The sequence below is a fragment of the Cucumis sativus genome, chromosome 4 (assembly GCF_000004075.3).
Source record: "Cucumis sativus cultivar 9930 chromosome 4, Cucumber_9930_V3, whole genome shotgun sequence".
Lineage (NCBI taxonomy): Eukaryota > Viridiplantae > Streptophyta > Magnoliopsida > Cucurbitales > Cucurbitaceae > Cucumis > Cucumis sativus.
The window spans coordinates 766486-780879 of record NC_026658.2 but is presented as its reverse complement, the minus strand read 5'-3'; the positions used below and the strand labels follow the sequence as shown (position 1 = coordinate 780879).

The window sequence follows — 14394 nt, the reverse complement described above, 5'->3', positions numbered from 1 at the left end:
AAAGATGGTGATTTTAGAAAATTAAGAAACCCCTAAAAATTAGTTTTTGAAGCAACAGAAAAAGTGATTAACCAAAAATCACAATATTTAGATTGTTTTTTAAATACCTAAAATATATTTTTTTAGTAGTTTGATAGTTTTAAAATCATTTTTTATACCAAATATGACGGTTGAAAATCAATTTAAAATATATAAAAATAAATTGACAAAAACTCTAAACTAGTGTAATATTTGGAAACTTAAAAACTAATGAAAACTAATCCATTTATTAATAAAAATTTGATTTTTCTAATCTTAATTTTAATGTCATAAAAAAATAGGAACCTTCTAATTTTCTTGCTGTACTTTTTATAGGTAATTTTTGAGTCAAAATCCACTATTGATTATTGAAATTTGATGTTGGTCTTTATTTGGTACACGAAGTTGAAAGAGTAACATTTTTAGTGTGTGTGGTTTAAATTATTTTTTCTAAATAGTTATTGAGTTAATTTAGCGGGTAGTTAACTGTTAGGGACTTTGTACCTTCCACAACTATGGTAAAATTAACTTATGGATCATTTAAAAGCATTTTTTAAAATCTTATAAACTAAATGTCTCTGTTTTTTTGTTTACCATAAAATCTCATGATCCAAATTGTATTTTTCACTAATTTTTAAGTTGGTATAAATATTTTGATTCCTCCACCTTTTTAGTCTCTGTATGTAATATTCAGACCTCCTCGTATTTATAATTTAATTATTCGGACTGTATTTTCTATAATTTAAATTTTTGGAGTTAATTGGAATGAGATGTCTTTTTAATTTCAAGTTTAAGATAAAAGTGATAATATTATTTTTTTTTGGAGATAATTAATTAGAAGGGATAATCGACTATTTAGATTTTATTTGATTAAAGATAATTCATTTTTTACTAAGAAAATTAGAATGAGTGATATCGAATATTTACAAAATATTTACACTTCCATAAAAATAGAGTTGCAAAATATTTACACTTGAGGACAAAAATACAGTCATGTAGATTTATTTAGATTTTATTTCATTAATAATTGATTTCTTATTAAGATAATTAGATGGGATATTTGATTGATTTATTTATTTTGAGTAAAATATTATGAGAAAAATGAATTTGGAGAAGGAAAAGGAGAATGATAGATATATATTATATGTATAAACCCTCTCTCCTACCTCACGCACCAAGAAAAGGAAACCAACCACCGCACCGTCCGCCGCCAGCCTCACCGGAAGCCGCCATTCTCCACCCTTTTAGTGTTGCCCGTGAGTTTCCTTTCCGCGTTTCTCCCTCTCTTTCAACCACGCCGCCGGTGAGCTCATAACAAATAAAGAAAATGGAATGAGAGTTAGAAGACAGTTTTTGGCTACACATTATAATTTCACATCTGCACATATTAGATAGCTCATTGATATTTTAAATATTTATTATTTTCTTTAAACATCTTTCGGGTAAAAAGCAAAAGATATCAGACATATGACGAGGTGATTTTCTGATTCTTTACTTTAAATATTGATTAAGTTATTCTCATGATTTAAGTTTATAAATTAATTATATTAATTAGGGTTTTATCTTTATGGTAAATTTTGGTTTCTCAGCAACGATAATAGAGAAGCTGGAATTGGTGATGATCACTCCAACATGAGCAATTTCCACGAGAGTCCAGTTTTTTTTGCTGACCCGTCAGCTATTGAGGTGATTAAATTAAACACTTTAATTAATTAAATTAAATACAAACTATCCATACTATAGTTATATTCTTTTAAGTACTAAATTTTAAATTAGTGCTTACACATGTTTGCAGATAAATAGTGATATTGAATATTCAAACTGGAACGATGATATTCCATATTTGAATTTCCAGAGCAATGAGGAAATTCAAAATCCTAATGATCCCGTAAGAAGTTATTATATATATAATACTGTTTCATAGAAAATGTTACTTCTTTTTCCGTATATAATGTGTGTATTTGTATGGTGCAGGAAGTGGTGTCTTTAGGTGTTTCCACGAATGAGATAAACAATGACGGTAATAGTAGTGGTAGCACCAAGAGAAAGAGGTTTAAATTTTCTCTTTTCTCTTGCGTATTTAGTTAAATCGTAACAATTTAGTTTCTACGCTAGAAATTAGTATGATAGTTTAATGAGATTGCCTGTCTAAATCAATTGATAAACTAATTAACATTGAGGTGTTGTTCAATTTATGTACAGGAAGAAATCAAGAGTGGAAAATGAAAATAACTCCAGCCCACGTCGTTGCAATTGCAAAAAAAGTCAGTGCCTAAAACTGTAAGTTAATTAAACATTATACAAACATACTTAAGTATATATCAATAACAATAATATAAGGAGAAGACTTAAAATTTTGCTATATGTAATAATGATGATATTTATTGAATTAAAATGCAGATATTGCGAATGCTTTGCAAGTGGAGCGTTTTGCAATGAAGAATGTGGGTGTGGTGAAAATTGCTTCAACAATCCTCGGTACTTAGACACTGTTGTTGCTGCTAAACAAAAACTTAAAACCAAGAAATCCTCAGCCTTTGATAGAGAAAATGTAATGCAATTAATTTAATTTAATTTCTAACTAAACTATATTATATATATAATCTCAACATCATGTATGCATCATGTAATAAATTTGTGAATAAATAGGTAAGAGAGGGTGTGACAACAACAAAAACTTCATCTACAGAACGAAGAGGATGCAACTGCAAGAACTCAGAGTGTAGACAAAAATATTGTAAATGCTTTCAGGTAATTCAGCTCCAAATCATTAAGAGTCAGTTTGGTATAGAGAATTCATATGATTAATATTTTATCCAAATAATGAAATTGAGCATTGTTTTAATTTATATTTACAGGCAGGAGTTGCTTGCACTGAAGCATGTAATTGTCAAGGTTGTCAAAATCCTTGTGGCACAGCCTGTCCAGGTAATTCCAACTATCAACAATAAGAGTTTTAAGTTTAATTTCTATATATATAATATATTTAAATTTAAAGTTGTTTGGGGAGGAGTGAATTATTATAGTTATGTTACAATCATATTTGGGATCACCACGAGAAATTTTACCTCTGCCGATAATAAACATACCGACGTCCCTAAGCACTACTGTATAATAGTAACACATCGATATAAATTATTTTAATTTGAGTTATAATAGTAGTGTTTAGTGTGTAAACTATTTAAGTTTATTTTAACGATGAATGTAAAATAGTAAAAATTGTAGCAAATAATAAATACGGTAACAAATTAGAGTTTTAGAGACTTCTTAAAATTTAGAGCTCATTCGGTAACGTTTACAATTTCTTATTATTCTTATTTTTAATTTATTTTTTAAAAGTTTAATAACTAAAAATATGAGTATGTTTCTTAAGTATATACAAGAAATATAGTTGAGTAAAAAAGAAAATTTTGAAATTTGAAAATCAAATAACATGCATTTAAGAAATATATATTAAAGTATAATTACTAAACTTACTATTTAATCTAATGTTATTATTAATTTCCTTTTACTTGGCTTTGATGATAAGCAGGAGTACCATACACTATTGGAAATGTTGTCAACGATGGAACAGGAAACGTTTCAGAATTAACCGAACTTGCAAATAATAATCTTACATCAACGTCAACAATGTTAAATGGTCATGAAAATAATGACTATTTTCATCTTCTTCATGGGAATGACTATACCTACTCCAATACTAGCAGTATTCCCAATAATAATAGTATTCCTGCACATGGAATGCTGGATAGTTATAATAGATACGATCCATTTATACAACCATTTCTATATACAAATACAATTCCTGCAGCAGCTCCCTTCGACAACTTAGCCTTTAATTATCAACAATTTCAAGATTATAATGATCTCCGCTACCAGCCATCGACGTCGACGTATGTTCCAGCGGAATGTAGCTCAAATTCGATGCCAAATTATTTACAAGGCAACCAACAAGGCATCACCCAACCTCGACTCCCTAATTTTCCATACATAGATAGTTATTTTTCTAATGGAAGTTTTGCTCAAAATAGAAATAATAATTTTATGTAGGGTTTATTTGGTTGGCTAAATTGTTGATCGATGTATATCAAAAGTATATGGTCTTTAATTAAATCAATTTAAAGAGAGATGATAATTTATAACTCTCATGAAGTTCTTCAACCCTGTTGATTTATATATGGTGTCATAAATTTTAGATGCTCGTTGTATTTTAATTATTACTCGTGTTTTCGATGGTTGCTTCTTTTAAAAGTTTAAAATTATAAGTCTAATATATATTCAAATATTGAATGTGGTAAAGGGTAGAGATTAATATATTTGAATGATTTAGAGTTATTAATGCAATTATTAGACGTTATTAGGGTTTAATTGACATAACTCTCAAACTTTAGGTTAGAATTTGATACTTCATGGGAAAAAATATATACAAAATTCAATGGAATTTTAAACGCTAACTTTTTATAAATATGCATGTATTCATAAAATCGTTGAAATTTGAGCATGTGAGTGTCGTACGCACACACATTTTGAATAACATATTGATTATTTTCCATCTAGCAGCAGACGTACACTTAAAATGATTGAAGGGATGATCTGATCCGTCATTGTTTGAGACTTGGACGAAATTTATTATAAAGATCTTGTTAAATTATAATACGTAGGGTTTAAGGTTCAATAATAATAATTAATTGATTAATTAACCCCAATAAATAGCAGTTCTCTTTTTCCTTCCCTTATTATTTTCATATAAATATTTCCCTTATTCTTTTATCTCTCTTCTGTGATCAATTCTCAGTTTCATTCTCCAAAATCCATTTTCACAAATTTTTTATCTTTTCGTTCTTCCTTTTTTGGAGAATTGTAATCGATCATATTCTTTAATTTTATCAAGAATATCATCCATTTGCTGCTCTGCAACAAAGGTTCGAAATAATTTCTTTACTTTTTTTACAAAGTATTAGTGGAAAAAAATACATATATGCTAATCTTGAATCTTGTGGTTTTGTTATCCCTTGCAATTATTTTCAAGAGTTACAATTACGAACATTTTTCATTGTATTATATATGATTTAATTTCTTGTTTGGCGGTAATGAAGTAAAATGTTCTTTTAATTTGATTTGGATTAGTTAGTATTATTAATCTTGCAAGTAAGTATATCAGATTATCATTTTCAAGATTTTGATCTTCATGTTTTCTGCTATTAATTTCACATCCCAATGAAGTTTGCTTGAAATTGATCAATTTTAAATGAAACAAAATTATAATTAAAAGTGATTGAAGAATATACTCTAATAGTTTTCTTTATATTAAGTTTATATCATATGCATTATATATCTACATCGACGTTGAACACAAAATTAAAATTTTTAAATATAAATGGATATAACGTACGTTAAAGAACCTATTAAAATGTTTAAAGATATATTATTTACAAATTAGTTTCACTTATTTGTTTTTATGTTATATTAAGATTTTGATCTCAAGTCATAATGTCTTAAGAGGGCCTTGCATCTTCTACTTAATTATTCAGAATCAGAGGCATTAAGGATTAATTGGGAGGTATGAGTTGTTTTTATAGTTTTGTTTTATTTTCTATAAATCATTCAAGTTTTAAATTACAATTTGTGATGATTTTCCTAAATATTTAGTTAATGCATTTTCAAATATATATCTTTATAAATTCTTAATATTATCCATTTACAATTGGGTATGGGTGTTTGTAGCAAAATTAGATTTGCTTGTGAACGTGACTTTTTAGTATTTAATGGTTTAGTTTTGTTGTATCCATTCTAATTTTGGTTTGCATCATGTTAAAATTTTATTGACTAAATTCTAAATTATTCTGACCTAAAACTTAAAATTTGATATTATTTTAACCCCTAAAATTATTGTCATTCTTAGCTAAAATTTTAAATATACTCCTCAGCAATATAATAAAGAAGCTCCAATGGATGATAATCACTCCAAGATCATCAATTTCCAAACTCAAAATATTTGTTCTGAGGTGTCTGTTGAGAAGGTTATAATATATACATACACACATATAACTATATTGTTATTATTTTTAGTACCAAAGTTAATTATAAGCGTCACATTTTTGTGTTAGTTTGATGGCAGAAAAATGATGGTGTTAAATATCATAACAAAAATAAGAAAGAAAATAATAACTTAAGAAATCATCAAAAACAGATGTCTTCGAGAGGCTCCCTGAATGACATGAATTACAATAGGCCTACCACTAACACAAAAAGAAAGAGAAAGAGGTCAATTTTTTTCTCTTTTTCCTACATATTTATTTTATTATTGTTATCATTGTATTGTTATTAATATAAAATCAATAATATGCAGCGACAATGCAAAAAAGGCGAGCCCATGTTGCCATTGCAAAGACAATGGCACCGAGTGTCTAACACCGTATGTATTCATATATTATTATATGATGCATAAAATTGGAACCTAGCTAGTATAAAGCTTAGTAACACGATATACTTAATGTATTTTTGAGTAGTATTAATATAAAATTAATAATAGCATTTTAATTAATTATGGCAGTGATTGCGAATGCTTTGCAAGAGAAATGTTTTGCTGCGAAGAATGTGGGTGTGATCATGAAGACTGCTTCAACACTCCTTTGTATGAGGACACTGTTGATGTTGCCAAAGAACAAATTCGATCCATAAATCCCTTAGCTTTTGATCAAAAAATTGTACTTTTGTAACTCTTTAATTAATTTTCTACGCACACTCATATATATTTATATATAGTTTTAACATATATATACACACACATTGATTAGTTATATGCAGGTAAGAGGAGCATGCAACTGCATTGAGTCATCCTGTCAAAAACTTGATTGTCCATGCTTGCGGGTTCACTTTCATAAACACATATATTATTTTTCTTTTACTCAAATTAAATTAAAATCATAAGATATATATAGTTATTAATAATTAAATTGAATATTGTTCTTTTATATTAATATATTTATAGGCAGGAGTTCCTTGCATTGAAGCATGTCATTGTCAAATTTGTTGTAATCCTTATGGCCAAAGTCCAGGTAAGTTAATTCCAACCATAGAACAATCGTTTGAGCTTTGTATTAATTATTTAATATATTCTTCAACTTCAAAAAAATGTAACGGTTCTATTGTAGTGTCAAACCTACTAATTATAAAATTACTTATCATAAATAAAGTTTTATAATTGAACATAACTCTCTATTAATGTAATTTAATTTTCCCTTGTTTTTTATCATCAGATCAAAGATGACCAACTGATGGGAAACATTATTGTTACAGATGCAAGTTCGAGGGTTTACTAATTTCACATCAACAGTCAACATATTGGAATCAAAATTGGTGTCAACCATTAAATAACCATGGAAATTATATAATAATGGCTATTTTCAGGGCCTTACTTATGTGAATTTTATTTAGTGTGGCTGAACTCTTACTAAGCTTTTTGGATTGTCAAATTTCAAATTCAGTTTCTTGAAGTTGGTCTTGATGTTCTTCTTATTTTCTGTCACATATAGTTTCTACTTTTCTTTTGTAGCAAACTCTTGGACTTAATATATAAATGTAAATAATTATGACGATAATTAATAAAATAAAATCATTTGTAAGTTTAAAGTTAATTGTTTTATTTACAACTAACTCCTCCCCTCAAACTGGTTTAAAGCTATCTTCCATTCAAACTTGAATTGAATTGTACCTTTGGCTGCCCTTTCATCAACAGTACATCGACAAACCATACCAGTTTCAAGTTTCTCTTTGATTATTTCAATATGTTTTTTCTATCATGTAGAGCTGGGTTTTGGACTAAAGAAATAGCAACTTTATTGTCACAGTAAAAAGAAGATATCACGAGAGAGGAAAAAACTTGAACATAATATTTTCTAAAGAAAAAAACAAACGATAATCATGGTTCAAATAACAGCACCTTCAGCTAAGAGGATTAAAGTTGGAGATGTGGATGGAGAAAACCTCTATATGTTTTTTGCTGTCAGGATCTTGATCCGTCAAGGTTTATGTGTCATGTGGGCGATAGGATCATACAGGAGTAGGTCGAGTCCCTCATGAAGACACAAAATTTTTCCATCTTGACAGAACTTGATGAGTAGGAGATGCGTCGTTCCAATATGTAGATCGGGAATCATAAGATCCAAGCGGGAAAAAACAAATATTTATGTTGAAATTTGTTGAACCATCTTCTGCAAGAGAGCCTCAACTTCTGCAAGAGAGCCTCAACCTCTGCAAATGTTAGAAAAGAGAAATAATTAGTTACAAACAGTATTTTGTTAGAAGAAAATTTTCCAAGAATTGATTAACCATAAGTCCACGTTAATAATTTCATCTTTCAATTTAATTTGATTTCATTTTTGTATGTAAGATACTTTGGGTATGCATAGCTTATGAAATTGGGAGGCGGCTCCTTGTAAGAATGATATTTTCTATTTTGTCTCTTGTTATATTAACTTGTATATTTAGATCAAAATAAATAAACTTTCTAGTTTTGATATAGCTTAGATAAATCTATTTTAGTGGGGCTCTTCAACATTCGCCAAGAGCCATCTTTTCAAGGTGAAAATGCCAAATCCATTTGGCAAGAGTGATTTGTTGCGTCCAGACGTTTTAGAGACAAATGGTAAATTTGTTTGTTGGATAGAGGATTTGTCCATGATTGGTTGCCAAAAGGATGGAATGATACGCTTTAATACCTAGGCCCAATTAGGCCTCATCTGATGCATCTCTTGAGATCTATCTGAAGGAGTTAATATCACCGACCTATGAAACCTCAATCCCAATAACAGAGCCATTGAGGTAGTGTTCTGGGGTCATCGATTTCTTTAAGATATCAAAGTATCAAAGACATAATTCTTAGAGATGACAAGAACAGTTTATTACACTTAAGTTTATTTATTAAATCTCCGAGTATTTTCACTTTCTCATATATTTAATTTTCATACATATCAAACAAACTGAAATAAAACACAAATGGTTATGGTCAACACTCAAAATGCAAATGGGGAACTTTAAATTACAAGGGAAGGGAGAACAATGATCATATACCATGATACAAAGACGATGAGTGTATCACAAAGAAAGATATTGAAAGGCCTTTTCGGGGTTTTTGCCATCAATCTTTGAGTGATGTGGGAAATCAAGAGGCATTTTTGCAGCAGCAACCGATGTTTCATTGAGTACTTTCTCTAATTCTTGGTGCAAAACTCCATTGCCTTCTGGTGTGAAATGCAATCCATCCCTGCAATAAGACAAGATAAAAAAGAAACAACCTATCAGAAACTCAGAAAAGTACAGCATTTAATTTATGATGAACTGAATCATTTACTATATTCATTAACAATCCATCTCCCTCTAATAGGTCATAATGTCAATTTCATTTACGACACTAAAAGTCTATTGGGAATAACTTTCTAAGTACTAAAAAAATCATTCCACACAGGTCTGAGGATGCTGACAACTGAAGACATATAACATTATAGATAACAGCCATATTTTATAAAATGAGTAAAACTTGTGAATTAAGAGCTTGAATAACAGACCTGAGAAACTTTTTCTGCCAACCCTCCGTTTCTTGCATCTTGGACCATAAATCGATGGCATGAAGACCTATTTCCTTAGCTAATTCAAGGCATTCTTTTGCATAAAGTCCAGTTACTTCATTTGTTCTCTCTGGCAATTCCCTTGCTTTATCACCATAAAGAGATCTGAAACAATACAAGATTATTTTCACCTTAGTCTGAGTAGGGTTAGAATCTCTCTTCAGTATATTGATGGAACTTTGAACTTAAAGTATCTCAGAGACGACAAAGGCATGGAATTTCTGGAACGAACCACATGTAAAAGGCTAGGCTAATCATGTTCATTCCACCCTAACGGTAGGGTTCTTACTTCTTAGACCCTTTAAATGTTGGTATTGGCGACAATATGCAACAAGGGTATAACAAGGACATGGAGTACATTTGGACTAAACCAATGAGGATACATTCACACAATAGTTAAGAGAATGAGAAAGTATATTTTGGTAGAGCTTTGATATAACTGACGTCAGTAAGAAAACTTGTTGAACGAAAAGTGGGAAGATGGAACTAGTTGAAGGAGTAGGAAGATGGAAAACATAGACGGTTGTAGGTAACATTACAACAGAAGAAAGGCTAAAATTTTTTGAGAAGCAATTAGAAAGAAAAAGTCATACCGTGCATATTCGTTACGCCCTTCCTCATCAACTGGAGGAGGAGTAATAAGTATCACCAGCGTCGTTGGGGAGTACTCCTGTAACCAAAATGCGAAGGTAAGTTCTTTCTTTCATCGTGGCTTGGGAGGTGTGGGAGATGAAAACAGAAAAGAAAAAGTTTTAGAGAGGAATCCAAACTTTGCCTCTTTTTCTTTTTAAGTGGAAACAAGGTTTTTCATTGATCAAATAAAAAAGAGAGTGATGCTAAAAAAATACATGATACAAAGAAAGCATAGAAGATTAATATGATAAAGAGACGAAAAAAACTTAAAAGGACAATAAAAAGTTTTAAACAAGTAAATGCCTTGAATAGAATAATTAGCACAAGGCATTGATGAGAACACCAAGAAGAGTTAAGAAGAGTCAATTTCCATCTACCATCATCCTCTAGAATGGCAGGGAGATTATTTGCCAAAACCAAGAGGTTCTATAGTGATCTTATGAAGATTTCCACCAACTTCAGAAGAACTAGAACAATCTGCCATAAAGAGGAACTAATCCAAAAAATTAGGGAGATCCTCCATTTCATAGGTCAGTGATCCTTAGAATCAATTTAAACTATATTTTTTGTACAATAATCAAATTATATTGAGTGTCATCTGGTAAACCTTTGGTTTTCGAAAATTTTGGCTTGTTTTCTAATAAATCCTTACTAATGAAGATCTAACCATCTGATGCTCGATCTAGGGTTTGAACTTTGTTACTATAGTATTTCTTTATATAGAATTTGTTACTATATTTAGTAAACTCTAGCAACTTATTTAGTTAGTGGTTAACTTTAATTCCTCCATTTCTTATTTTGGCTGGGCCTTTCTTTTATTCAGCCTCAGATCTTGTTTATTTGGGTCTTCTTTATTTAGCCCATGTACCTAGAAGGTATAAGAAGAAAACTTTAGTATATTATATAGCATCAGCACATTCTAGTTTCATCTAGACCAATTTGTTGTTCATCTCACTCCTCTCTTATTTTCGACATTACTTACTCATGATTTTCATATTTCTTGTGTGAACATTTGAATTCTTAGCCAATTTCAAAAAACAAAAACAAGTTTTTTAGAACTACCATCTTTTGTTTTCAAATAACTACATTTAAAAAATCTGATAACATTCTCATTTAAAATCAAACATGATTAATAAACCTTGTAGTTGTACCAAACAACTCATAGAAAGAATAGTTACAAAATAACTTTGCCATTGAAGCTCACAAAAACCACTTTCTCATGAAAGGACGGTTGAATAAAGAGTGAGCAGCTCTTTGCAACCCCAAGAACTGGCAAAGCGAAAAATTGAACACCTCAAAGAAACAACTACAAAATGGCTCGTGCAAACTCACATCTCTAAAGAGTATAATCTAGGTATCCAGACACCCTCCATCAAAGAATGCAAGATAGTGGCCAACAAAGTTAAAGCTCTCCTATCAGAATTATGGTTTGAACGTAACTAGAGTGTACTCCATGACAAATCATTAGTCTGGACAGATGTTAGGGATCAGCTAGACTTCTTGCCTCATCATGGTGTTCTTTTTCTAAAACTTTTGTTAATTCCACTCAAAAGGATGGGAGGCACGTTTACTAATAACAGTCCTAAGCGAGAGGGAGTTGGGCTCAAAGAAGAAACGTCACACCATTTAGTTAACGGAGAAGTGATGGACTGATGCATTATACTGATTTGAATCTTCAAAATGAGTCTTAAAGATTTGGGTAGAAAATATTTCAAGCATGAAGGAAGGAGTCAATACCTTCAAATGATTTACCATTTTTTTAAGATTATACTTATACTCTTCAAGAGGTACGTGTTGTTTCTCACTTGTTCTCCCCAAAACAGCTGCATCATTCGCCCCAAAGAATATTGTCACGACAATGGGGGCCTTTGGGGAATTCTGCATTACAAGAAATGGAACTTATTTAGAATGCAGAACGTACAAGAGACATGATTTTCAGAAGCTTAAAAAGATGTTTCTACCCATGACTTAAGCTAGTACAAAGAATATCTATCAAATACTTGAAAAATTTGGACTATAATCCCTTTGAAGAAAAGTGATTCAGCCTTTAGGGCTTCAAAGAAGCATGAGAACACAAACTTTGGGATGGAAGCAAGGCTGGAAACTCCTGCTGTGGGAGGGATGCCTTGTAAACTGAGCTTCGAGTAATGAGGCATTTTGGTGAAGGCAAATCGATTCTGGGCCACTAAATCCTGCATCCAATGTATCTAGGGAACCAATAATGCAATGTTCTAGCAAATCTGAGTTCTGTATCAGTTAATTTAACGCAAGAATTCAGAGCAATATCCCACCAAGCACGTATTTTAACTCCCAATCATGTTAGTAACTTAGTATACAGCATCATTAATTAAAACATACAGCAATATTCCAATATCTTTCACACAATGGATTAGTTTTGTTGTTCAATCACATCTTTGATTTCATTGTATGATCTAGCTAGTTTAGCCCAAATGAGCTAAAATTCCCCACTATCCTCGATGAAGCTGAAATCAATTGTAGGGATTAGAAATGGATACAAATTCCTAAAAATAACTACGACAATAAGTTGCATTACAAAAGAAGTCCTAAAATGAGAATAATGACCAATATACCACTTACTGAACATAATGGAGCAAATTCAAGTGAAACGTGGAGTCATCAGAATCAAAGTAGCCAAGAAACAGAAAGAGCAGTATGGCACCTACCAAGGGAAAAATGTGATGAAGTAAAAATAAAGCCCACCGAGTATTGTATCCGCCATAGCCACGAACTATGACATCGGCCTATAAATTGGTCAGATAAGAACCCAATTTCAAAAACATAAACTTGAAAAACTAGAATCAAAATACAAATGAAAGAAAGAAAAAAAAAAAAAAAATCTACCTTTCGGGAGTAAGTGTCAGCAAGCGCAGCTCCCCATCCACCTAAACCAAAGGATTGTGCAGTTATAGAATCCCCAAACAGAACGATCTCAGGCCTCATTGTATGTTATTTCAACGCTTCAATCAACCCTTGTGAGAATGGAAAATGATGTATTATCAATTTCTTCCAGACGGATTAAATGCAGAAATAGGATTCTTGTTCAAAATATTAGCAAAATGTAGGGTATTTTGGAAACTATTTGCAAGGATAATAAATATATTCAGTAAGTCACGAATTGCTCATAATTCCACTACTGGAGTCGGTCTATGAAAGCAGATGCAACTGAATGTCTGTAACTAGTGGAACCTAATTGTAACATGTAAGGTCATCTGAGTGAACAATGAAACCAGTCATACGGTAGATGAGATGTACAATCTGGTGAACTGTTATCATGTGAACCAAAGGAACACAAACCTTTGTATGGTGTGCATAGCTACGGGTAGGAGGACAGTTGTCACTAATTGAACTAACATACATCGTGCATGGCATAAGGGGTCTCACAACATATCATCGTATGTAAATGAATATCATCCTAAATCACCAAAAGCTTAAATCAACAACAAGGATTCTTGGTCACGGACATTCAGTTTAATATAATATCCAACAAGCGTAAAGCTACCTACCTCGAAATTCAGCCAAAATATTTAGTAATCTTGGATCAAAGCCCCTAACACAACCATAATCAAACTTAGCTCCCTAGTTCCGAAACACAAAATAAAATGTAACGGTCTCCAAATAAATTTTGACCAAATGTGGCTTAATCCAAACCATCAAACCAAATCTTAGTGGGTATTAAAAAACATTCCAGAAAGAATTTATAAGAAAACACCAAAATTTACCCACTACTGAAAATGTGGCGAGCGGCGGCAGCGGGAGGACGACACCGGAAGCAGGACGTGCGGCGACAACTAGTCTGAGGTGAGGCGAAGGGCGTCAGGCTGGAGATTGATAGAGGGAGAGTGGTTGAGATATTTTCTAAGGTGGGAGAAGAAGATCCCAGAAACCCGATCAGCCCACGTTTAAAATGTGAAAATAATTAAAATAAATATTCATGTTCATGAGTGAGAGACCCCTCTCTATCACTTTATTCTACTCGAAAATGTTTAACGTAATTCTATTGTTTAAAAAAACTACACTAACTTAAATTTATATTGAATCTTATTGTTTTCTTCTTATTTACTCATTAATATTTTAAATTCCAAACCTTTCCTCAACT

The 14394-nt window shown here is 31.2% G+C and overlaps 1 protein-coding gene and 1 long non-coding RNA gene across 6 annotated transcripts; one reads left to right on the top strand and one right to left on the bottom strand.

Annotated features, from left to right (window-relative positions):
* The first annotated feature begins 6140 nt into the window (after nucleotides 1-6140).
* LOC116403352 lies at nucleotides 6141-7514 on the top strand. Its single transcript, XR_004216074.1, has 4 exons — nucleotides 6141-6282; nucleotides 6368-6433; nucleotides 6572-7076; nucleotides 7278-7514. It is a non-coding gene; the product is annotated as an uncharacterized LOC116403352 (long non-coding RNA).
* A 318-nt stretch (nucleotides 7515-7832) lies between these two features.
* Nucleotides 7833-14227, bottom strand: LOC101218343 (GDSL esterase/lipase At5g62930). Of its 5 annotated transcripts, XM_031884196.1 has the most exons (10): nucleotides 14018-14225; nucleotides 13802-13845; nucleotides 13593-13710; nucleotides 13140-13267; nucleotides 12962-13039; nucleotides 12357-12524; nucleotides 12015-12155; nucleotides 10238-10314; nucleotides 9585-9749; nucleotides 8899-9283 (listed from the first exon to the last, which is right to left on the bottom strand). In XM_031884196.1, exons 4-10 carry the CDS (start codon nucleotides 13236-13238, stop codon nucleotides 9115-9117), a joined length of 897 nt encoding a protein of 298 aa, XP_031740056.1. In that variant the 5' UTR covers nucleotides 13239-13267; nucleotides 13593-13710; nucleotides 13802-13845; nucleotides 14018-14225; the 3' UTR covers nucleotides 8899-9114. The 5 variants fall into 5 exon arrangements, with proteins under 5 accessions (XP_031740057.1, XP_031740056.1, XP_011652962.1 ...); XM_031884197.1 differs by lacking the exons at nucleotides 13593-13710; nucleotides 13802-13845 and adding an exon at nucleotides 7833-8271 and having other exon boundaries at nucleotides 9091-9283; nucleotides 14018-14227; XM_011654660.2 differs by lacking the exons at nucleotides 13593-13710; nucleotides 13802-13845 and having other exon boundaries at nucleotides 14022-14227.
* Between the last annotated feature and the right edge of the window lie 167 nt (nucleotides 14228-14394).

What these genes read in the sequence shown, in the direction of transcription:
- LOC101218343 (XM_031884197.1), bottom strand. Translation starts at nt 13,238, where the DNA reads ATGAGGCCTGAGATCGTTCTGTTTGGGGATTCTATAACTGCACAATCC. An exon ending in CTGACACTTACTCCCGAAAG is followed by an intron (nt 13,040 to 13,139) that starts GTAGATTTTTTT and finishes ACCAATTTATAG; the next exon opens with GCCGATGTCATAGTTCGTGG. An exon ending in GGGCGTAACGAATATGCACG is followed by an intron (nt 9,750 to 10,237) that starts GTATGACTTTTT and finishes GTATTGTTTCAG; the next exon opens with ATCTCTTTATGGTGATAAAG.